The following is a 23,433-nucleotide window of genomic DNA, read 5'->3' on the forward strand; positions in this document are numbered from 1 at the left end:
TGCAACGTTGCTATGAAGGCCAAGACTAGCGACTCGGTAGACATGTCGTAAACTGTGGACGGCTGCATTATGCATTACCGTTAAACCCGGAGAGCAGGTGTGCGTATTGGCACGAGACTGTCATTCGCAAGCACAGCCGCACAGGAACCGCAAATCGAATAAGTCTCGGCTGTCTGTCTATCATCCGGCTGGATGCCTCTTGTAAGCAACCAATCCCATGAAACATCTCGTGCCCCCTGCGCCTCATTCGCTCAAGTCCAACGCCCGCCTAGATCTCCGCTTCTGCGAGGCCGCATCTAGGGACGTCCAAGTCGCATTGCCTTCCTCCTCCTCCTCGCCGCTACTAATGTTACTGCTACTGCCGGTGCTACTACTGCTACTGCCGCCGTCGGCTGGCACCGCTATCGGCGAAAACGGCACCTGCAGGGTGGGGGCAACCGGGCGAGCCACCACGCATACGTCACTGCTCCAATGTCGGTACGTGCTGGTCGATTTTGGACTTTCCCCCTCCTCATTATCCCCAAGTAAACCCCACCCCAACACGCCTGCCCCGCCTCCTGCCGCGTGGCACTGGAGTCTACTCGCGGCTACCCCCCGGTACCTGAAACAAAGGACTCCCCCCTCGGCCCCTCCCACGCCAACATTGGAAACACTCTGGAGAAACACTAACCCGCTTGTCCGCCCCTGGCCGCTCCCCCCTCCCGCGCACCTGCTTGTCTAGCATGCGCATGACTGTGCCGAAGGTGGGGTGCTTCACATCGTGGTACGGCAGCAGCAGCGCAGCCTCCACCACCGCCATGGACGCCGCGTCCGCCACATCGCCCCACACCTGCGCGCGACATGGCAGCGGGGGCAGCGGGGGCGTGTGTGTCTAAGAGCGCAAGGGACGGATAGACGGAGGGCAGCACGTTTGCGTGCGCGTGTGAGGCGGGGTGAACGGCGAACACCTGCCGCGGCTGATTTCCAGGAGTCCACCCACCGTCATTGACCCGCCCCAGCTTTCATGATCCATCACGTTGATGAAGAACCTGATGAGGGCAGCATAACGAGCACATGCAGCAGCGGTCATGGCTAGGACTTACTATGCCGGAAAATCATGCGGCCATGTGATCTGGTACACCGCTTGCACACATACATAGGGTCTGTGGGGCGCCGCGAACAGCTTCGCAAGGCCTCAGGCACTGAGGGAGTCAGCCACTCACTCTCGTGTGGATGGGATCATGGCAACGTGTCCGCGCCTGCAGCGGGAGGGCGACACACGTGTCGTAAGGTGTGTGGGCAGGCGCTGTGCTTATTCACACGACTATGACGAGGCGGGATGCAGGCGCCCCACACACTAGAAGCAACACGCACGTTTCCTGGCTGGACTGAGCTGCCCATGTGCCCATGGCTGCTGCACAAGTGCCCCAACCCTACCCCATCGCCGGCAGTTGCGCACCCGCGCACCCACCTGGCATCACCCAGCATGCACACGGCAGCGACCCACCCACCCACCCCCGTGCCCACCCACCTCATGAACACTGGCCCGCCCTCGTGCTCCGGCACCTTGAGCAAACCCGCCAGGCTGCCCTGCGCCAAAATACAGGCGACCACACCAATGTGAGTGTCTCTTTGCAGGAGCTGCATGTAGACGTCCCATCCTCCTCCTCCTCCTCCCAACACCTCCGCCTCCTCGTCCTCCTCCTCCTCCTCCTCCTCCTCCTCCTCCTCCTCCTCCTCCTCCTCCTCCTCCAGCTGCACCAGCACCAGCGCCTCTGCACCAGCCCTTGCCTGGCCCCCTCAACACCCACACCCACACGCGTGCACGCATCCCGCGGCGCCCCTTGTGCTCTCCAACACACCCACACCCACTCACCCGCCCACACACCCACGCCCCACCCCACATACCCCCCCACCCCACCACACACACACACCTGCAGCAGCCCGTACGGCGGTCCCGAGGAGCCCTCCGGCGGCACCGCCTCATTGCGATAGAACACACAGCCGCGGCAGGCGGGCCCGTTGACCGCCGCCTCCAGCACCAGGGCCGCGGTGGCGGGCGCCCGCTCGAACAGCGGCTTGATGCGGATCTGACGAGGTCGGGGGAAAGAGGGAGGCGGGAGGGAGGCGGAGAGGGGAGAGATGAGAGAGGGGGGAGGTGGGGGAGAAGGAGAGGCAGGTTGGCGCGCTTGGGTATGTTGTGAGGGCGGGTTCTGAAGGGGTCCGCTGTCACAGTACGGTACCTCGACTCAGGCCCGCAGACTTATCCCCGGCGTCCCACGCCATCGCCGCCGCCCATTGCGCCTCCTTGGCGCCCGCAGCCACCCCGTCGCCGGCCACCGCGCACCTGCCCCAGCGAGGTGTTCAGCACCAGCTGCATGGCGGCATAATCGGACGCCTTTACCTCCGGCGCCGTGCACAGCCTGCACGACAGCCGGCAGCTCTTTGCCATGAAGCCAGGGTTCTTATTGCACTCGCCCTTCTCAGCCCAGTCGCTGCAGGCCGACTCCGCATCGCGGCAGGCCTTGGGATTCTCCGTCCACTGTGTTGTTAAGCGGGGTGTCATAGGCGGCGTGCGGTATTGGGCGGTGTGCAGGCAAGCGCGAGAGGGATGCTGGGTGTGAACGAGGCACGCGTGCACGTTGGGGTGTGAGCTGCCCCGCTTTAAGAACAGCCAGTAGTACCACGCTTATGTACTGACGACAAAAATACTGGCATATGATGCTGCTAAGTACCCGGGCGCGGGGCGTCCACTGCAAGCCCGTTGGTGGACACGACCGAATGTGACTTGTCGAGCGCAACCACGCTCCCTTGAGCTCGTACGCTTACCGTCTCAAACGCTGTGTCCCTGTCCGTAGCTGCTAGCAAACCTCGAGGCCAGCGGGCGACTGAAAGAAGCAATCCGAACAGCAGTAGCACAGTTTGCCCACGGGCCATTCTGTTCCCCAAAGCAATCCTTATCACAGATGTGGTTACATCATTATCATGATAGTCAGCAGCGTGTTAGCCGGTTCGCGAAGAAGGACTGAGTTCAATCGTCTCCTACAAACTCCCTATCTATAAATACCTGCAATCACACTGATTGTCAAAACTGTAGCCAGCGATGATGAAGCCCGTGCAAAATCGGTATCGAAACACGCACTGGCCCCACATCTACGTCGGGTCGTGTCACTAGCAGTCCTTCCTCATTTCCACCGCGCGTCACACGACGCAGTCCTGCCTCCGACCCTGCATTCTCTGCTCCCCTATGCTTCCCGAGACACACAACAATGTGATTGAACGAGACAAAAGCCGAGCCACAACAACACATACCGTGTAAGCTGTTCCACTCACGCAATACAACTGGCGTATCAGCCATGGCATGCCTCCGCCGCGTGAGGCCGCCGCCGCGTCAACGCCCAGCTGACATCAACAGTCCCCGCAAGTCCTGACTCCTTTAGTTGCAGGAGTGCGGGTAGATGCACTTCCACAGATCGATCATGCTCTTGCAGTCCGTCACCTTGAGGTCAGCCGGCGCCGACTCCACGCGCTGCGGGGGGCCAGGGAAACACAGGCCACACTAGTTGCTGTAAAGCTTAGCAAAGGGGGGGGGCTACATTCATAACTAGTTAAGGAAGTGGTAGACGGTAGACCCGGGGGCGGGGGGGTAGCACATGGCGCGCCGCAGAGCTGCCAGTGAAACCACGTGGTGCCTGATTGACCAAAAGGCCACAAGCCACAATTCACAAGGCCCGAACCCGCAGCACAGCTCTACCCATATCCGACGCCATTGCGAATTCTGTCGTGCCCAGCCCAGCCTTCCTGCTCCTCCCTGCACCCGTGCCCGAGCTCACCCGCAACTCACAGCCACCGCCCCACAACCACCCCTTGGTCCTGCCCCGCCCCGCCCCGCCCTACCCCGCCCCACCCCGCCCCACCCCGCCCCGCCCCACTCCGCCTCAGTGCTCCACCCACCAGCTTGAGCAGCACACCGTCCTCCACCACCGCCGCGTAGCGCTGGCACTTGGGCCCCTGCCCGGCCTCGGGCGCGCCGATCTCCAGACCCAGCAGCCGCACCAGCCCCCCGTTCTTGTCGGCGAGCAGCTCAACCTGGTGCACACATTGCATGGGGTTGTCAGACGTGGCGAAGCGATTGGCACGGAAAGTGCTGCAGCGTGTAGGCGCGGCTCCTTGGTGCCCAGTGAGCGCTATTCGAGTCATCCACACGGCGTTCCTGCCGCTCCTGGTTGGCCCGTCCCGCCTACGCCTGCACGTCAACGCCGTTCTGGCTTCTGCAATGCCGCGCCCCTTCACTGCACACGCTACACCCAGGGCTCCACACCACAGCGTCTGCCCGCGCAAGCTCCCGCCTCTGCCCCTCCCAAAAGAACATCTGCCACCGCCGCCGGCATCCACCCACCCACCCAACCAAGCCCTGCCCACCCGCTTGTGCTGCAGCGTGGGGCGGGCCGCCAGCTCAGCTACCGCCGCCGGCGCATCCACAGTCACGCACAATACCTTGTCAACACCCATGGTCGCCAGCTTGTCAGCCTGCAGGGGTGTAGGGCGTGGCGTGCGTGGTGTGTGTGGCGTTTCAGCATGGCATCCAGGGTTTGCGCCAGGGGCAAAAGTGGGTCCGGGGGTGTCTTGCGCTAACCAAGGAGGGCTGCGTGCGTGTGCCTGTATACAGCTTGGCGGGCGCCGGCCTCCCCCCCCCCCGCGGCCCCCGGCGCAGCCGCACTCCCTCAGGCCGCGGTCTCCGCCAGCCAGCGATCGCGGGCGCCAAGGTGGAAGTGAGCGGGATAGCTAATCCACGTAAAAGAGTGTCTGCGCCAGGTACCGTACTATCCCACACTTGCGGGGACTGGACATGCTACCATTCCGTGCGTGCATGCCGCTCAGCTAACAGCACCCATGGCGTCATCCCCGCACGACACCAGGCGGCTCCGTCTAAGGGTACCACTAAATAGCACCTGAAGAAGGCTCGTATTGTCAGCGGATTGCTCCGACCTTCACAACGCACCTGGGCGATGTAGCCGGGGATGTGTTTCTCCACGCACACCGGCCCGCCAGGGAAGCCCACCAGGATCACCTTCTTGCCCTGCATGCCAGTCAGTAGCGATGCAGACAACGGCTCTTGCACATGAGCACTGCTCCGCTCGCGAAGAACTGGTGCTGCGGGTTCGGTGCGTGTGCGCATGCCACGCATGCAGGTCGACGACCTACCTTGAAGACGTCCGTGAGCGACAGCTTCTTGTCGTTCTGCCAGAGGCACAGGTCTTGACGCAGGGTCAGATCGCGGCGACGGCCCAGGCCAATGTGGCACACCGTTGGGGAGAGGTCCGAGTTCAGGTGCCCGTCGGGGACTGGCCCCGCCTTGCGCAGCGGCTCTGCCGCCGCTCCAAAAAGGCGAATGGCTTGCTGGCTCATCTGTTGACGCTGAGCCAACGCCCCGAAGGCCAATCGAAACACCGACGACGCAGACTGCTGCATTTTTGGTATTGGAGGTTCGCGACTCACAAGCGCTGGGCCCGGTGCGTGTGTCACCTGATAGAATGTCAAACAAATGACGTATAGGACTGGCGAGCAGGCAAGATAACTGGAAGAGAAACCGGAACTGCGCCCATGCAACTGCTTCCCCTTCATTTACCAAGCCATGCATACCAGATACTGATTACTGTGTTTCTCTGCGTTTAATACTCGATTTCTAAGCACATTGTGAAACACGCAGATAAGCGAAGCAAAGGCAAAAGTCTTGTCCCCCTGGCCCTGGAGAGCAGGACTGCCTCGCAACCCTTTTAAGTTCAACAGTATCGTCGCCTGGGACACAAACCTAATCGTGTCTGGGGCAGCTTCCTGGCGACTGGCGACAGCCCCGTTTGACAGCTCTATTCGCAGCGGCCAAGCGCAAGCTAGCGGTCGCGGCGAGCTAGGGGCGCCGTTGGAGAGGCGCCCCATGACGTTAAAAAGGACGCGCTTCGGTTTCTCGGCGTGAGCTGTGCTGGTGCGCAACACGGTCGTGTTGGCGAAGACCCTTACGCGCTGCGCTCTCCCCCAGGAAGGGGCGTCTCGCGGCTCACCGCGGGAGCTGCCATGGTGCAGCTAGACCAAGTCATTGTGAATGGGATAGACTGGGGGATCATTGGCGTGGCGGGCGTGCTGGTGCTCGTGAGTACCGTGGGCGCGTTCCTGTCCTTCCGCTACTCCTCCTCCAAGCGCCGGCCCGTCGCGCGCGAGTTCAACTACCTCTGGCGCGCGCGCGCCTTCACAGAGGTGCTGGCGGTCGGCTACGCTGCCTCACACCTCCTGCGCCTCCAGCTGCTGTGGGGACCAGCCTCCATAATCGTGGATGGCGGGCTGCACCCCACCACGCTGTGTCGCGTCTACATAGCCGCCACCTACGGCATCTTCGAGCCCGGGTTCCTGCTGCTGGCGCTCTTCGCCTGCCTCTACTCTGTGCAGGGCCGCGACTCGGCTAAGAACCCCAACTTCAACATCGTGCTCTTCGCCGCCGGCTTCTCGCTGCCCAGCCTGGCGGCGCAGCTGGTGGCCGCGCTCTTCACGCGCATCTTTGAGCTGGATTACGACGGCAACCACATGCTCGGCATCCTGTTCTCCGCCTACAACGACCAACTGCCACAACACTGCGGCCTGACGGGGCCGGGCGGCGCGCCGCCGCTGCCGGACAGCCCCGTCGCGGCGCCGTCGGACTGCGCGTTCTGCGTCTTCCCACTGCTGTCCACATTCATCTCCGCCGCCTTCTGCGGCGTCTACCTGCTGGGCTTCCTGGCGGTGACGCAGCGCATCATCGGGTCCGTCATCAACAAGGCGCTGGCGCGGCGCGTGCGCGTGCTGCAGGCGCTCACGGTCAGCTGGATCGTGGTCAGCCTGGCGTGCCGCGGCTGCACGGTGCTGTTTGAGCCCTTCGGGCTGGGGTTCGAGATCCTGCGGGTGGCGCACATGCTGGCGGTGGTGGCGCTGGTGGTGACGCTGGAGTGGTTCCTGGTGCTGAAACCAGTGTGGGACACGCACGAGGCGGAGCGCACGCTCAAGCGGCTGGAGAAGAACGGCACCGGCCTGCCCATGTGAGCTGGGGTGGGCGCGGGGTCGCTGGGTGGCGACGGGGGCGTCGAGGCTGGGGGCGAGGAAGACGATGTCTGGGGATGACTAAGTAGGGGGCTGTGGACGGGAACAGGAAGGGAGTGGGCGAGCCGCCGGGGGTCCGGGTGAGGCTCCCGGGTGGCTGGGGCTGGACGCTGGAGTGGGTGCGGGTCAAGGAGCAGAAGCAGAAGGCAGGCACCGTAGCCACTCATGAGCGAACCTTCATATCAGTGTGTTGATAATGGGTTGCTGACCAGTGCTTGGTGTATTTGCATTTGCCCCGCACAGGCCGCTGCTTGGACTGCCCAACCCCTTGTATCCCCCGACGGAGATGCACTCCCTACAAGTGGAGTCCACGGAATCGGCGGCGCGGAAGTCAGCCCCAGATGCGGAGTGTGCATAGCCAGATGTGCGCCCCGATTATGTGCGCCCTCCGACGGCACAAATCGCAGCAAACATGGGTTTAGAACGGTAGTATGGTGTGGTGACTGGGACCTTGCAGTACCGGTTTCCCAAACGAATGAGGTGTAAACTAGCAAGACGTGAAATGCATGGGATATTTCATGGTATTCCTTTTGTTTGATCACAGTGATCCTGGATCACGCACATAGTGACATCGGCACGCAACCATCGGCACTGCCTGTGATTCCGGTGTATGAGAGCGGGGCCGCTGTCGGCAGCAACCGTGAAAGCAGTGGTACGAGGTGAGCAGGTGGCGGGAGATAGTGTGGATGGGTGCCGGAATCATTGACAGCCCGGAGCATCGCTATTTGAGGTACCTGCGTAGTATGCGATATGGCAATCCGGCATGCGTATGCGCCACTGCGTACAAGATGGCTGCATGCGGAATCTGAAACAAGCGCTGCCAGCAGCTGGCCATCGGGCGCATCCATGACATTGGTAACTGTGTTTGATCGGCGGTCATAGCCCTACTGGCTAGCGGGTGACATGCATTCGCAAGGTTCGGGAACCCAGTATGCACAGAAGGCAATCCGGAGGCGCGTTAGCTGCGCGGCGGTCCCTTACTTAGCGAATGTGGAGAGTAGGGCCAGTGGCAATGTCGGCTACAAGTGTAAGGGTTGAGTGAGACCCGCACAGGCTTGCATTTGTGCAGCTCTTATATGTTTGCATCTGGTTTACTGCAGTGCACATAGGAACTTGCATAGGGAGCCTGGGAGCAGCAAGGCGCGCAGGTGGCATGGCCGCGAATTGGGGCATGGAAGGCACAGGAAAGCAGGGCATCCAGCGCTGTGTGTCGCCTCGTTGCCTGCGCTCCAGTGACTTAGACACTCTGGTGGTGACAAACCCCAGGGCGGAGCGGCAAGAAACGGGCCCCAATGCAGGTCCTCGGGCGAGATTGGGCATTTCCAGGGTCACAGTGTCACATTCTCGCCGCGTGGGGTTGCATACGGTCCCCGAATCTCGCAAACTACCCCTTCCCGGGGGGGGGCGGGGCGGAGGCCCCCCAAACGCTAAAAGTGAGCATTGTGTGGCCCTGGATGCCGTGGGCTCGTGATGGAACATGGCAAGGGGCAGGAAAGCGTAGTCCCGATGTGTGTGGCTCCCACCCGTGCCCACATAAATGCGTAGCAAGAAGGGACAAGGCATTGGTGCGTCGTTCGCGCGCTGTTACTGTACCGACGGTAGCTGGCAGGTTGTGGCGATGTTTTGCTGACGCGCATTCCTCACGCTCCGGGCGCCCGGCCAAGGCGATAGCACCACACAGACTCAATGCGACGCCTGGATGCCGTGGGCGAGAACGTGGTTAGGGCCCTTCTCGTGCCAGCGGCGGCGGCCTAACCCCGGAAGATGCAAGCCCTGCTTGGCTTGCGCCAATGTGCCCAACGTTGTACGGGTTGAACACAGGGTACCCCTTTACAGAGGAGAGCACGCATGAGCGAGTGCTGGTACATGTCCGGTCACTCCGGTGTGTGGCTGCGCCACGCACGCGGCCAAGTCGAGCGTGCTGGCCACCCCTGACCTCCAGCATGCGGGTGCGGCAGACGCCCCAGCGCCAGCCGGCACCCAGCCCATCACCTACATCCCCTCCAAGAAGGCCGACCTGAACAAGGACTGGCACTCAACACAATCCCTGACTCGTGGCGACGCCAACAATCTCGCACAGCGCGCGACGCCTTTCCCCACCAATCCCGCATAGAATGTGCTAAGCGCTGATTCCCCACCAAAGCCTCAGACATTATCGAAACAAAGACGCCTCCTACTCATGTTTCTCTATCTCTCAATACCCTCCTCCACCTCCGCACCACCGTCATTGCCACCATCACAGCCATTCGCCACGACTGCGTGCCGTGCTCCCGCTGCAGCCGCAGCTTGACTCAGCAGTCGCTGTGTCTCGTACTCCACCATGCAGTCATAGTCCACGTGCCTGACGTACAAGTCCATGGCAGCACGTGCATCCTCCTCAGGGTCATGTGCGCCCCGACGCGTCTGAATCTGCCGCCCGCCCAGAAACTCCCTTGCCAACACCGCCAACGCCTTGGACATCCCGCCGCGGCCCTGAAACTTGGGAAACGACATTGTGTCAAATGTCTTCACGCCATGCGCCCGCAGGTCGGCTTCCTCATCAATGCCGAGCGACTGAAGGTCTTTACTGATGCCGTGACCCACCAGCACCTTGCAGCGGCCCTCCCGCAACAGCGCCAGCAGCTGCTGCTGTACCTCTGCAAGGCAGGGAGCGTTGCACAGAGCGGCTTCTCTCACACCCCCTACAACCCTGTACCATTTTTTCCCCAAGGCCTCCCCCGAGACCTCGTTCTCCTTGTCAGCCACGCAATCGCAAGGTTGGGTCTTCAGCTCCGGCGGCAGGCTGATGTACGACTTGAGAGCCGGCGGCGCGGTGCCGAACCGGCCCACGACCGCAACCCAGGTCGCAACGCTGATGCTTGGAGCCTGCCGCCTTTTGTCGGACCTCTGCTGCCCCTCGCCTGAGGTGTTGCCCACAGGCTCCAGGTGCGTGAACTCCACATCTAGCGCCAGGACCGCCATAGGTTCGGGCGGACTGGGTTGCGGTAGTGGCGAGACCCCGTGCTCCTCGCAGCGGCCACCGCCTGCGTGCGCTCGGGGCGCTCGGGGCGCTCGCCACCACGAGGCAGGCTCTTCAACGTATTTGTAGCGGCCATTAAATGGGTGACCGGGGCGAGGGGGGGCCTGCGCACGGACTTGCCTGTGGCATGTGAAAACGCCCGCACCCTTCTGCCGTCCAATCGCGCGCATGCTGGTTGCCTTATATGGGTTATGGATATACAAACCTAGTAATCATTGGGCGGGCGCTTCACGTGCGTTGCAATATCGGAATCATTAAGCGTAATTTTCGTGTCCCATTGCCGGACGGCAGCGCGGTGCCCTGCTAGTTTTCCCTCCTCTGCGAGGTCAGAAAGCTTATATTTTACATTTTAGCAAGGTTGCGCTACACATACATTGTGATGGCGTCTCGCGGCCTCTTTGCCGCCTTGTGCGCTGCGTGCCTCGCGGTCGCAAGCGCGGCGCCCCTCCGCAACTCTGCGGACTGCGTGAACGTTGATCTTCTGAAGGTCACCGGCGTGAATGTCTTCCCCACGACGCGCCAAATTTCGTCGAGCTCCGTGCAGTTCCTCCAGGACCGCACCACGGTGAGCCCTTCGCGAGCAGCTTAAGCCAAACAATGCATGCCCACAAAATGGAAGTGTCATGAAGCCCACGGCACCATCATCGCGTATTGACCGCCGCCGAAATGGTTATGCAGGTTTCGGTGGCTCAGAACTTCGAGGTCTCCTACTACAGCACCTTCAAGGTGAAAATTTCAGAATGCCGAAGGCGTCATGCGTCAATTGAAAAGGGGCTATTCGAACATGGACAAGGCCGGGGGGTTTCGGTACTGGGAAGGGTGTGAGCGTAAGGACTGTTCATACCTGCAGTGAAGCTGCGCTGTCACAAGCTTCACCGCAAGGAGGGTAGCTGTAAGATGGCCACAGGGAGGGGGAGGGCGCACTGCATGGTACGACAAAAGGAGCCGGCCGCACGAATCCTAGGGGCACCGCTGATTTTTAGGTGGGCACCGTTGATGGATGTGTGCATCTCGGGCGCTATCGCACTATCGACGATGCGGTGCGGACCGGGGGCGGCGCGACCTGGTTTGGGTTTTAGTTGGGCGCTGTCACAGCATGCGCGCTTCTGGCGCGATTCGGTGTTTGCTTCGACAGCAAAAAGGCTCGATACATGTCCGACATATGGGGTTTGTACGGGGAACGTGCGTCTGCGTGCGCGTATTCAGACTGGGTTTTGGAGCTTACGAGCGATGTGGCCGGCTACCATTCACAAATCCGGCTGACATGGTAGCCGCGAACACGGCGGAGCCAGGCGTACCGCCTCATGCAGTGCCAGCTCGTGACGCTGGAAGCCCTGCCCAACCCGCTTTGCCCCCGGGCATCCTGCACTGCTCGTTGCTGCTTTGCATATCCACCATGCGCAGTCTCCTTGCCTCCTTGCTTGACTCGTCCAAGACCCGACCCACATCCAACCCCCATCACGCGCCCCATCACTCACAGGTGGTGACCAACCTGTACACCTTCGCCAAGGAGACGTACGTGCTGTACCAGTGCGGCACGGCCGCCCCCAACCCCGCTGACTACGGCCTGCCTGCCGCCACCAAGGTGCTGGCGGTGCCGCTGACGGCCGTGTCCGTGCAGGACACCACCGTGCTCAACTTCATGGTGCGCAGGGGTGCAGCGTTGTCCTCCGTCTGCTTGCTTGGGAACACGGTCCATCGTGCCTGTGCGGTGCACATGCGTTGTGGGTCCCACCTCACAGCACAGCACTGCCATGCCGGTAACTGTTACTGTAAGCCGGCTCGCCGCCACACTTCGCCCGATGGGTTCTTTCTTTGTGTTTGTGCCACCTGCAGAAAATCCTCAACGTGCTGGACCGCGTGGCGTACGTCACCCCTTACGCCGTGGAGCCTTGCATGCAGGCGCTGGCGGGCGGCAGTGAGTGGCGGGCGCGGGGGGCCGCGGGGGCGGGGGATAGTGGGGGATAGCGTGTCGCTGCCAGGGCGTTGCGGGGCGCCTGAGAGAGGGGTTGGCGATAGTTAGTCATACATAGACTCAGGGTAGGGGCGCAAAGACGAGGTTGGAAGGCGGGCATGTGGGTGGAAGATGTGCGTGCCTTGCACAATTCAGGCGTTGCAAACCGACAGGCGTTGCAGGCACACCCGCAAAGCTAAACCTTATGCTTTGCTTAGACTCACCCGGGGCATTAATGCAATGCCGTGTTGTTGCCGTTTCGTCATCTCAGGCTGCAACCGCACCTCTGACAACGCGGTTGCCGACAAGATTGACGGCAAGTTCGTGGGCTTCAGCGTCAAGCCCAGCGATCCCCAGGCGATCACCTTCACGTAAGCTCCACCTCCCGATGCCTGTGCTGACGCCGTTTCTACTGCTTAGCAACTTGCTTGCATGTGGAGTTGCATCCGCATTGAACCCGCCCGCGTACAAATTGCAAGCTGCGTACACCCGCACACCTCGCTCACCTCCCGCTGCTTCTGTTCCTGAACACGCCGCTCCTGAACACGCCGCTCATGCGCTGGCCTAACCCAACCGCCACCGCTCCTTCCAACAATCTCCTCCGCCTGCAGCGCCACCGCTGACCCGGGCCCGCTAAACCGCGCCGAGTACATCAAGTACGTGGCCACCTTCTTCAACCGCGAGGCCGCCGCCAACACCGCCTTCAACGCTATCGTGTCGGCCTACAACGCCAACAAGCAGCTGGCTGCCACCTACCTGTCCAAGAACTCTGGTGAGCCGAGGGCGTGGGAAAGGGAAGCAGGACGGGGCAGAGCCGGTGCGGCGTGAAGTCAAAGCAGGTACGACCGGCATTAGGTTGCTAGGTCACGTGCCTGGGGTGCGCGATGGTTGCCGATGCTGTCGACACCCGCATTCGCTTCACGATCTCTGCGTGCTGTGCGCCACTTCCTAATAAATCCCGCAGCCGTCAGCCCGCTGGTTGCTTGGATCTACTACCAGCCCAAGTACGACAGCGCCACCTACAAGGCGCCCGAGCAGGTGGTGCTGTACTTCAACGCCTACCGCCGGCAGTACGTGCAGGTACGCAAACGTGCGACATCCCTGAGCGATATTCGAATCATAACTGTCGCGCGAGTGCTTCCCACTCATTGTCCCCTGTCTCTCGATTTTGATGATTTTGTCGGCGACGGGACATCCCAAACTACGCAAAATCCCTCTTGACGGCTGTTGCCCCCGCAGGACGCCGGCGGCCGCCTGCACGACCTGGCCGCGCTGAACGCGCAGTACGGCAACAACAACACCATCACCGTGTCGGGCAGCCAGCTGGTGTTCACCGACCTGCCCAACACGCTGCCGGTGCTGCGCACCATCCTGGCCAGCGTGGATGTGGTCATTGACGAGTCCTTCTACGGTGCGTGGGCGCGGGCGTGTGGTGCGTGTGGCGTGCAGCGCGTGTTTGAGAGGGTGACATGCTGGTACACGCGGCTAGGCACGGGGCGTTTTTGGGTGTCGATGCGTCCAGGGTATGACACACGGGCCGTTGCCATAGGCATAGCCATGGGTGCCTCCTCGCCCAATGCTTACAGTTTCTGCGCAGCCTTGCCTTACTACTTTTTCCGTGCTTGCGCCGTGTCCTCGCAGACGGCAAGAACCCCACGCAGATCACGCTGGACGACTTCCGCGCCCTGTACGGCCTGACCGACGCCGCCGCCCTGACCGATCTCAAGTTCCTGGCCAACCAGCGCCTGCTGCGCCTGGACGGCAGCGCCAACCCCGGCGGCACCACCGCCTGGTTTGAGGAGGCCGTCGCGCGCCCCGACATTGTGGGTCCCACGCGCGTCGACGACGTGGGCAGATTGCGGCTGTTAGATTGTGCTGTGAGGCTAGGTTGCAACCGGCACCGGCAACCCTTGTCTCGCCCCCACATGCTGCCTGCCGCCCGCCTGCTCCCCTCCCGCCCCCTCACCCTACCCCACCCCAATCGCACACACGCCCACAGGTCCTGCACGACCTGGTGTCGGCCTTCCTGCCCAACGCCCTGCTGTCCATTGGCGACACCGTGCCCGCCAAGCTGGTCCGCAACATGTTCGCCTCCAACCCCGGCCGCGTGGTGCTGTCGTCCGCCGCGCAGTGCCCGGCCGCGCAGGCCACCTGCGGCGCACCCGCCTCGCCCGTCTGCCCCGCCGTCTACCTGTAAGTTGGCGAGATAGGCGCTGTGTGTGCGCGCTGCTGTTGTGGGCTCTTCTTTAGCGGGCAAACTAAAGCAGGTGCTGTGATGTATCCCTGGCCTCTTGTGCTCCACTGCATAGCCGCCCTTAACAACTCCTCTGCCGTCGATCCATCCCTGATTCCTGTTCACAGGGACTGCCAGGGCCGCCTGACTGCCGCCACTGACAGCCAGCCGTGCGCCCCGAGCTGCTCCGCCAGCCCCAGCAACAACGCCCCAAACGGGGCGGGCGGCGCCGCGTCCCGCGCCGCCGCCCAGCCCCTTCTGCTGGTCGCCCTCCTGGTCGCGGCCCTGGCCGTGCTGGGCTGGGGCCTGTAAGCGCCCCGCCTCCCAGGCGGTGAGGGCGGATGGCAGCCGCGTCTCGCGGTTGCGAGATCCCTTCAACAACGGACTGGCTTGCTTGTTGCGTAGCACGCATGGCCGGGTATGCGTGTCTACAAAGTTGTATGTTGAGGATGTGTGTGCGGTGATTATACAGTATACTACGGACTCACTCGTGTGTTTGGTCAAGGGGGGTTCTTGTAGCGTCACAGCTCGGGGTACGCCTCTGGCGTGCGACGTGGCTGGGTGCACTGGCGTTGCTTGGGAGGCGTGCGGCATAGCGGATGTTTGTGTCAGCCTGTGAGCCGCCGGGGAGTGCAACCCCACTCGCCTCACAGTGTCATGTGATCCTCAGCGTGTGGACAGGGCCACATGCGCGCACGGTGGATGTATGTGACAATGCATATGCCGTAGTTATTCATGAACCACCCGGCTTTTGCCCGGAGGTGTTGTCGTTTTTGCTTTCGTGTGTTTGCGTGGGGTATCGTGAAACGCCATTTCAGTGCTAGCTGCAGCTACTTGATTTGTGAAGTGCCTGTGAGCAGCCCGCCCAGATGGCGAGAGCTGCTTGGAGTCAGGTAGTGTCACTGTGGGTATTTGCGCAGCGAGCTCACGCGGGCAGAAGTGCCTTGTGCCTCCTGTAGGTAGACGGTGGTCCCGCGGTCTCATGACTAACTGAAAGGTGCGGCGTGGCGGGTGGCCGTGTGGAGGGCCTGTAACAACAACAACACGCCGCGAGGGGGGAGGTCACGCACCTGTGGTGCGCGTTCACACTGTCTTTTGTAATACCAGGCCTTATGTTGTCGACGACAACATAATCCAACAATTAAAGTCGGGCGGGCCCTTCTCCCGGGTTGGCTGGACAGTGACAGGGCCCCGGCGAGGGTGGGCTGTAAGACCAGACCTCAAGTATCCTCGTATTGTCAAAGTGGACCATGTTGGTGGTGTGCTAGTCATGAAACGGAACGCAGTATGTCAACGGCTGTGGGCCCAACATGCGTGCCGGCAGCGAGCGGCAAGGAGCCACGCCAGCTTGCAGGGCATGCGCAACATCCCACGACGCCGAGTCCCGTTTCAGGACCGAATCCCCCGCAAACAATAGAACATTGCTGTATTACATAGGCCACGCACGCTTAGTTGAGGTAGCCGACTGTAGGTAGGGCAGGAGGCCGGGCAGCTGAAGCGCTTTGCCGCGGATTTGCGTCGAACGAGCCCCGCTCCACGCAGGCCTGACATACCCTACAATTTGCGAACCTAATTAGCTGCGCGACCGCCAGGCGCAAGCAATCGAGCGGGCCCTTGCCAGTTGCTGCCTGCGGAGTCCTCACCCGTTCTCCGCGCTCGCGAGCTCTCATTTATATTTTTCTGATGCAGGCAGAAAGTAGCGGTGACGGCAGCTCGTTTGTAAACATAAACTCAGAAGTAGAAAACATGGCCGGAACAGAGCCCGAGTCTGCTGGCGAAGCCTCCGGCCTTGGCGAGGAGGAGGTGGAGTACGAGGAAGTGGAGGAGGAGGTGGAGTACGAGGAGGGAGAGGAAGAGGAGGAGCAGCAGCAGGAGGACGACGCTGCAGGCGATGACAGCAAGCCCAGCGAGAGCGACAGCAAGCCAGAGAGCAAGGCGCCAGAGGCCGCTCAGCACGAGGCGACAAAGGCAGCGGATAAGGAGGATGCAACCAGCGAGGAGGTGCCTCCTCCAGCCAAGCCCGCGCAGGATGCTTTGGCAAGCTCGCACGACGCTGAGGGAGAAGCTGCTGCGGTGGCATCGTTATCGTTGTCAGAGCCGGTTGCCACGTCTGAGCCTGCTGCCGCATCGAGCAGTGGCGGGGGCGGGGACCTGGACTTCAAGAATTTGGAAGCGCAAGCCGCGAAGGTATGCATACAGCCATGGGAGACTGCGCGACATAAGGGGCTGGATGCATATCCTAACAATTCAAGGCCAGGGGCTGTGCACAAGGCGGAGCCGCTACTTCGGCAGCGGCCAGCTGTGGGTGTTGCAGTCCAGGCGTGTTGACACCGCGTGCCCTTCCTCGCGCCCTTCGGCCTGTTCAGGTCGCCCAAGCCGCAAAGGACATGTCCAGCAAGGTGAGCTCTTCTAGTCGTTCGATGTGGAGGCTCCTATGGACAGGACGCTACAAGCCTTCAAAATTGTTTCCCTTTCGTTACAACCCCTCTTCGGCGCCAACAGTCGAACTGCGTGCTGACCTACTTTGCCCGCCACATACACGCCTGTACAACGCTTGTTGCCACAGCTAACCGCTGGCCTGCGCTCGGCTTTCGGCAGCACCGAGACCGCCGCCGCGGGGGCCTCGCTCTCCAAGCTTGCAGGCGGGCTCACGAGCTGGTCAGTGGGGGAGGCGCACTGCGCGACGACGCCAGGGGACGGGAAGCGGGGGATGGTTTCCAGATCCGCACTGCGTTCAGCGCACTCTCCGTGTCGCCCCCCGCCGGAAACTGGGGTGCACGTGTCCTGGCTAGGCTGCTGACATGTCGCAACGTGCCATGCGACGCCACGCCACGCCGCCTGCAGGTGGGGCTCTCTGGATCCGGCGCCGCAGCCGGTGCGGGACGAGACGGCGGAGCGCGTGGCCAGCTCCAACAAGGTGCGGGGTGGCGGGGGCGGGGGCGGGGGCGGGGGCGGAGGCGGAGGCTGGGGCGGCTCGGAAAGGGTGCAGGGATGAGGTGCAAAGTGGGCGGGTCCGCGGGTGTCCGCAGCGGTGGGCCGGAGGCACCGGTAGTTGGAGCTCGGAACCAAACCCAAAGCACTAATGTGAAGCCAAGGGGGTTGGGCCCACCTGATTCAGCGAGGGGTCGCGACGGGGCAGCAAAGCGCACGGGCGGTGGTTGGGTGAGCCGGGCTGGGAGGCGTCACATCTGGCGAGCGTCGCGCCGCATCGCATACACAGTCATGCGCGTTTATTCCCTTGTGCTCTCCAACACACACGCACACACTCTCTCTCTCTCACACGCACACACACATTCTCTCACACACACACGCGCGCCCCTGTGGCGGTGCCTGCAGGCCAGCGGTGAGCTGCAGCAGCTGTTCGGGCTGAGCGCAGAGGAGAACCTGGTGGAGCACTTCAAGTGCAAGCTGCTGCAGACGTACGCCTGCAGCCACAACAGCCACACGCCCGCCATCCAGGTGCGTGGGTGGGGCGGGGGGCGCGTGGGTGGGTGGGGGCGCGCGCCTCCTGGCCAGGGGGGGGGCTTAGAGGTGTGCTCGGGGACGGAGGCGCGCAGAGCTTGAGGGCAGGGGTGCGTGGGGCTTAAGCGACACAGCGACTGCAGTGAGGCGCCGGCGACTGCTGACACCAGTGGGCGAAAGGTCACGCCAGTCAAGTCCCAGGGCTAAAGGATTACGAGGGCCATGGGGGCATCGTGGTTGGCGGTCGCCGCCTCTCACCCCCTCACCCGCCCTGCCACCCGTTGACTCCTCTGACCCAGCCGCCTCGTGCGTGCTCCCCCCTGGCACCTGCCCGCCCGCCATTCCACCCGCCCGCCCTCCCTGCACAGATGGCCTTCCAGGGCACCCTGTACGTGACGGACCGACACACCTGCTTCAGTGTGGAGGAGCGCGGCCGCAAGCTGCCCTTCAAGGTGCCGCATAGCGCAGTGGTCAAGGCCACCCGCCAGCGGCCAGCGCGCAAGGGTGGGTCGGCAGGAGCGGGGGCCGGGCGGGGGGGGGCGGGGGGGGCGCGGGGCGGGGCGGGCTGCGGGGTGGGAGTGGCAGAGGGAGTTGGCATGGACGCTCATGACGAAAGGGTCTTCCTCACTTCAGTGATTGCCGGCTTCTCACTCCCCCACCTCCCCTCTTCACCCTGTGCCGCCCCGCCACCCGCCAACCCCCTCCCCAAGCAGGCGACCTGTCTGACCTGCTCAAGATGGAGCTGGGCAGCGGGCAGTGGCTGGCCTTCAAGGACTTCGAGTCGGGCAGCGCGCTGGATAGCGCCCTGGCGCTGGTGGAGCACCTCATGGAGGGGAACTGAGGGGGCGCGGAGGAGGAGGCGAGGGCAGCGGAGGGGGGTGCGGAGGGGAGGAGGACGCGGCAACCTGGAGTGGAGGCTGGAGCTGGAGCCGGAGGGAGGCGCGGTTGCAGGAGGCGCGAGTGGCTGCGGGGTGCGTGTGTGAGCCGCGGGGCGGTGTTGGGCTTGGGCGGACAGGCATGGGGCACATTGAGGCCATTGTGTCTGGGCGCAACGCGTGCTTGGCGCCGTGACGTCCTGTGGGGCTTGCAGCTTGCAACCGCTGGAGCGGCAGCAGCGGCGGGAGCAGTGCGGCATGACCGCATGGGTGTCCGCTGCCATTCACCACCTGCGCGTGCGCGTGACCATCTTCATATCGGTCGTGGAATGAACTGCTAGAGGTGTACCTGTGTATTGTGTGGGCAGTCGCTATTTCCTTGGTAGGCTAGATAGGCCGTAGACTCCGGCGAGCCAATGCGCGAGGTTGAGGCAGGACTGGCGTTGCGCAAAAGCAAGCACGGCGGCGGTGAGTGGTTGAGGCTTTACCGAGTGCGTCTACCTGCCCAGTGCAGTTGGCGGCCGGATGTACAGTATGCACGGAGGCGTCTGTGGTGTACACATACTTGCTGACAGGCGTCTTGAGGTGCGCTCGGAGGAGGGGCAGTCCGACGGCTGCAGGGGCGGACAGGGGGTGTCAATGTCGGTTTTGGGGGCCGCCGCATGGGTCGGCTGGCCACGACTCCGCTATTTGGCAGAATATGTAAATGTACAAGTTCAGTGGCAAAATCATTTGAGCGACACACGTTTCGTAGTGCTAGAGCGGTGCGACCAAGTGTTGTGTGTATTTCCAGTTTTACAAGCATTAAAGCGGCGGCAGAAACGCTTGTGAGTATAACACTCTGCTAAGTTCAGCATTGTAAAATGCGCGCGCAGGCCGGGGCTGACCATGGATCCAGGCAGGAGATTCCATCGCGAGCACGCCGCACCCGACACGCCATGTAATAAATAATGAACGCGGAAGAGCAATGCAACACCGAGTTAATGTATGAACAGAAGTAGCGGGGGCAGCTGAAGGAATTTTTAAAAAATGCGCGAGGAGGGCAGTCAAGGAACGAAGCGCGAGGTCGCGAAGAGCGTCGGCACGGATCCGCAGGCGGTGGAACGCCAGGTGGCTTCAATTGCCGCAGCGTTTGCGTCCGCCAGGAGCGCCCGTGTTCCGGAGCAGTGGTCAACGTGAGCTTCGCCCGATGTGTGAATCCCTGAATTGCAGCAGCTGTCAGTCGGCTGAGGGTGTGGCATTGTGGCCGCGTATGCAGATGCCGTCGCAAGGCCGTCGCGGACCGGGAGACGAAAGCTCGCGCGGCGGTGTCGCTGGCGGAGCGCGGAAGCGGCGGGGAGCGGAGGTGCGGGTGAGTCGTTACCTGTTGTGGCAAGCGTGGCATCCGCAGGTTCCTCCCGCCGGTTGTGAACACGGTGTTGGTCGCTGGGGATGGCTGTAAATGATCAGGAGCAGGTGGATTGTGTGGCCCGTGTGCAGGCTGTTTCCCGTGGATCCGAGCGTGCGCGTCCAGGCGGTGGAGTACACGGACCACGGCCCCACGACCGTGGCGCGAGCCGTGGCAGCGCCGTCGTCCACTCCCAACAACCCTCTGCCGCAGCATGTGTCTGTGGTGGCGAGCCCCCAGCTGGATGCTGACCTGTCTCTGGGAATGGGGGTGGCGATGGAGGCCGGGCGGCACGTGACACTGCTTGCGGACTGCGCGGCGGTGGGGCGGCTGAACGAGGCCGCGGAGGCCGCCCAGCTCGCCGACGGGGTGTCGTGGGGCCCGCAGCTGCGCGCCATGTGCGACGGGCTTCACGATGTGACGGGCAGGGACGTGGTGGTGTACGCGACCCAGGATGTGACGGCGGCTGGCGAGCCGGCGAGCGGCTTTGGGGGGCCCGCAGCTGGCAGCAAGGCGTTCCGTCCCTCCTGGGCCGGCCTGCACGGCAAGGCGACCGCGTGTTTGGCGTCGGTGTTTCAGGTGAGGGGGTGGTCGCAGTTGCGTTAAAGCCCGCGGCGGTGAGGGGGTTAGCATGGAGCGCGCGGCATGGTGTGTTATGTAGACCAGGAGGGCAAGGGTTGGACATGTCACGGCACGCCCCGTGCGCGCGTGCAGGTGCCGCTGGGCGAGGAGACCGCCCGGATCTGCTCAGCGTACGACCACCTGGTGTCCAAGAAGCAGTACTCGACAGTGAGCCGCTTTGGCGGCGACCACAAGGTCCACATGATGGGGAATGCCCTGATCCAGAACGACGGCAAGGCGACATCGAAGGGGTGCGCGGGTGTGGGGTGGGCCCCGGCCGGCATTGGGCGGACGCACCCCACGGTTGGCGCCGGTCCGTCGCAGCGGGCTGCCCCGCATGGCTTGCGTCTGCGAGCGGCGGTGTGGCCTGCCAGCCGCCGGGCACGCCTGTGCCACGGGGCGCCCGGCGGCGGCGCGGCGGGCGGCGGCGCCTGCATCCATGTCGCTGACGTGCTGTGCCCGCCGCTCCCCCCTCCCCCCCCTGCCCCAACATGCGCACGTGGCAGGTACGCCGTGGCCCACCGGGCGCGGGTGGAGAGCAAGGTGTTCGGTGCCGCCAACGATGTATGCCTGCAGGAGCTGGCGGAGACCGTGTGGCAGGTGGTGCGGCGGCGGCTGCCGTTCATGGAGGCGTACCGGTGAGGCCGTGTGCGGCAATAACGAGGCAGGAAGCAGTTCGGGTTAATACGGCAATCATAATGAATAAATAAGATGTGATGCAAGCACGGGGACGCAGTGTGCAGGGCGCGTGCGTGCAGCATGGCGCGGCGATGGAGACCCCGAGCAGGCCGGCCGTGTTCGAGTCATGCTCATATATGTGGGCGTTGTACTGCCGCGCGCAGGGAGGCCATCGTGACCCCGGAGGGCGCGCCCTTCATGCTGGGCGCGACCGTGACCAACATCATATCGCTGACCGAGAACCAGGGCGTGCGCCTGCACCTGGACACAGAGGATGGTGAGCTTTTGGCGGCCATGCGTGGGGTAGCGGTGTGGGGAGGAGGGGCTCCGCCGGGCCAGGAGCGGCGCGCGAGGAGGCTTGGGGGCAGGAAGTCGCGGACGGAACGGGGCCGGTTGCGCAGCTGACCCCGGGTGCCCCAATGCAGGCGTCTGGACCATCATCCTGTGGTTCCACCGGCACGGTGGCGTCGTGTCCGGCGGCGAGTTCGTGCTGCCGTCTCTGGGCCTGTGCTTCCAGCCGCTGGACTTCACGGTGGTGGTGTTCGCGGCCAACACCATCGTGCACGGCACACGGCCTCTGTCCACCTCCGGGGACGTGATCCGGTGGGGGTCGAGCCACTTCCTTCGCTACCAGGACGCGGACGCTCTCGCACAGCTGGCGGCCGCCCACGGGGTGGACGGGCTGGGCAGCCTGCAGGAGCAGCAGCTGCAGGCGGTGTGGGCAGCGAAGCGGGAGCAGCGGGCGGCTGCGGCTCGGCGGCTTGAGGCGGGCATGGCGGAGCGGCGGGTTCGGGCGATACGGGAGCACGCCGCTGCGGGAGTCCGGGCGCTGGTGACGGACCCGGCCACCGGACGCCTGCCGCCGCTGCTGTTCTGGCAGGTGTGGCGACGGGGGGTGGCGCAAGACCCCAATAATAATAAGACCCCGGAGGTTGTGGCGGCGGCGTGTTCAGCGGGCAGCACTAAGGAGCGTTCGCTGCTGGCGTTGACGGTGGTGCCAGCCCCAGCGCTGCCAGCCTCTGCAGCCACCCAGCGTCCCATGCCAGCTGTCCCGTGCCTCTCCCCAGCTGTCCCACCCCAGCAGTCCCACATCCGCTGTCCCCTCCCAGATGTCCCTCCCAGCTGTCCCTTCCAGTAGTCCCTTCCAGTTGTCCCTTCCAGCTGTCCCACACCAACTGTCCCACCCCAGCTGTCCCTTCGGCTCCCTTCTCAAACGCAGCTTCAGCGAAATCTACAGCCTGCCCGACTCCCGGCGTGTGCGGCCTTCCGCCCGCCTTCCAAAACGCAACAGCCCCCGCCTCTCCTCGCCAGCCGCTCACAGCCGAAACTCTGCTTCTTTCTTAATCAGCCACAAACATCAGCCACAAACAATGCCTCGGAAACAACACCTCGGAAACTTCCTCCCATCTAGTGCGCGGCCACAGCTCCCCTACCGAACGTCGCAGCACCTATCCTCACCATCAGCAACGCTTCCTCACCTCCGGTTGTGTTGTTGGCGTGTTGCACCGCATTCGGCCTGCCCGCCACAATTGTCGTACACATTCGGGCCCCTCTTCTGCTTTGCTTCGCCTTGTTCTTGCCCCTGCTTGTCACACTGTCGCCCGGCCATTGTTTTGCTGCACGCCGTTGCATTACGCTAGTGCTCGTCTACACAGCTCATCCGTGGACGCCGGTCGACTGCCTGCAGGTGCGCATCGGCTATGCTATCCGCGCGGTGTGGCGTCGCATTGAGTCTGTGTGGTGCTATCGCCTTGGCCGGGCGCCCGGAGCGTGAGGAATGCGCGTCAGCAAAACATCGACACAACCTGCCAGCTACCGTCGGTACAGTAACAGCGCGCGAACGACGCACCAATGCCTTGTCCCTTCTTGCTACGCATTTATGTGGGCACGGGTGGGAGCCACACACATCGGGACTACGCTTTCCTGCCCCTTGCCATGTTCCATGACAGGCGTCTTGAGGTGCGCTCGGAGGAGGGGCAGTCCGACGGCTGCAGGGGCGGACAGGGGGTGTCAATGTCGGTTTTGGGGGCCGCCGCATGGGTCGGCTGGCCACGACTCCGCTATTTGGCAGAATATGTAAATGTACAAGTTCAGTGGCAA

The 23,433-nt window shown here is 63.1% G+C and overlaps 7 protein-coding genes across 7 annotated transcripts; 4 read left to right on the forward strand and 3 right to left on the reverse strand.

Moving 5' to 3' along the window:
• CHLRE_02g080850v5 (uncharacterized protein) lies at positions 1 to 2,736 on the reverse strand. Its single transcript, XM_043059234.1, has 8 exons — positions 2,677 to 2,736; positions 2,327 to 2,521; positions 1,914 to 2,069; positions 1,511 to 1,569; positions 1,203 to 1,238; positions 980 to 1,028; positions 710 to 829; positions 1 to 420 (listed from the first exon to the last, which is right to left on the reverse strand). Exons 1-8 carry the CDS (start codon positions 2,695 to 2,697, stop codon positions 244 to 246), a joined length of 813 nt encoding a protein of 270 aa, XP_042926868.1. The 5' UTR covers positions 2,698 to 2,736; the 3' UTR covers positions 1 to 243.
• A 54-nt stretch (positions 2,737 to 2,790) lies between these two features.
• On the reverse strand, positions 2,791 to 5,536 carry CHLRE_02g080900v5 (uncharacterized protein). The gene is made up of 5 exons (XM_001701835.2): positions 5,185 to 5,536; positions 4,982 to 5,059; positions 4,402 to 4,509; positions 3,934 to 4,068; positions 2,791 to 3,508 (listed from the first exon to the last, which is right to left on the reverse strand). Exons 1-5 carry the CDS (start codon positions 5,449 to 5,451, stop codon positions 3,416 to 3,418), a joined length of 681 nt encoding a protein of 226 aa, XP_001701887.1. The 5' UTR covers positions 5,452 to 5,536; the 3' UTR covers positions 2,791 to 3,415.
• A 103-nt stretch (positions 5,537 to 5,639) lies between these two features.
• Positions 5,640 to 8,908, forward strand: CHLRE_02g080950v5 (uncharacterized protein). The gene is made up of 2 exons (XM_001701636.2): positions 5,640 to 7,043; positions 7,348 to 8,908. Exons 1-2 carry the CDS (start codon positions 6,052 to 6,054, stop codon positions 7,460 to 7,462), a joined length of 1,107 nt encoding a protein of 368 aa, XP_001701688.1. The 5' UTR covers positions 5,640 to 6,051; the 3' UTR covers positions 7,463 to 8,908.
• Positions 8,909 to 8,922: 14 nt separating this feature from the next.
• CHLRE_02g081000v5 (uncharacterized protein) lies at positions 8,923 to 10,296 on the reverse strand. The gene has a single exon (XM_043059235.1). The coding sequence runs from the start codon at positions 10,063 to 10,065 to the stop codon at positions 9,292 to 9,294; it is 774 nt and encodes a 257-aa protein (XP_042926869.1). The 5' UTR covers positions 10,066 to 10,296; the 3' UTR covers positions 8,923 to 9,291.
• Positions 10,297 to 10,396: 100 nt separating this feature from the next.
• CHLRE_02g081050v5 (uncharacterized protein) lies at positions 10,397 to 15,533 on the forward strand. The gene is made up of 11 exons (XM_043059236.1): positions 10,397 to 10,688; positions 10,802 to 10,849; positions 11,604 to 11,768; positions 11,960 to 12,041; positions 12,349 to 12,448; positions 12,689 to 12,849; positions 13,042 to 13,157; positions 13,317 to 13,488; positions 13,719 to 13,900; positions 14,077 to 14,270; positions 14,439 to 15,533. Exons 1-11 carry the CDS (start codon positions 10,503 to 10,505, stop codon positions 14,620 to 14,622), a joined length of 1,590 nt encoding a protein of 529 aa, XP_042926870.1. The 5' UTR covers positions 10,397 to 10,502; the 3' UTR covers positions 14,623 to 15,533.
• A 203-nt stretch (positions 15,534 to 15,736) lies between these two features.
• Positions 15,737 to 19,603, forward strand: CHLRE_02g081100v5 (uncharacterized protein). The gene is made up of 7 exons (XM_001701638.2): positions 15,737 to 16,497; positions 16,677 to 16,709; positions 16,877 to 16,968; positions 17,155 to 17,227; positions 17,647 to 17,769; positions 18,141 to 18,276; positions 18,486 to 19,603. The coding sequence occupies exons 1-7, from the start codon at positions 16,057 to 16,059 to the stop codon at positions 18,611 to 18,613; spliced, it is 1,026 nt and encodes a 341-aa protein (XP_001701690.2). The 5' UTR covers positions 15,737 to 16,056; the 3' UTR covers positions 18,614 to 19,603.
• A 53-nt stretch (positions 19,604 to 19,656) lies between these two features.
• On the forward strand, positions 19,657 to 23,425 carry CHLRE_02g081150v5 (uncharacterized protein). The gene is made up of 8 exons (XM_043059237.1): positions 19,657 to 19,822; positions 19,906 to 19,998; positions 20,127 to 20,613; positions 20,749 to 20,906; positions 21,162 to 21,293; positions 21,498 to 21,610; positions 21,759 to 22,213; positions 23,283 to 23,425. The coding sequence occupies exons 1-8, from the start codon at positions 19,677 to 19,679 to the stop codon at positions 23,289 to 23,291; spliced, it is 1,593 nt and encodes a 530-aa protein (XP_042926871.1). The 5' UTR covers positions 19,657 to 19,676; the 3' UTR covers positions 23,292 to 23,425.
• Positions 23,426 to 23,433: the final 8 nt, after the last annotated feature.

This window comes from Chlamydomonas reinhardtii, chromosome 2 (genome assembly GCF_000002595.2).
Source record: "Chlamydomonas reinhardtii strain CC-503 cw92 mt+ chromosome 2, whole genome shotgun sequence".
Lineage (NCBI taxonomy): Eukaryota > Viridiplantae > Chlorophyta > Chlorophyceae > Chlamydomonadales > Chlamydomonadaceae > Chlamydomonas > Chlamydomonas reinhardtii.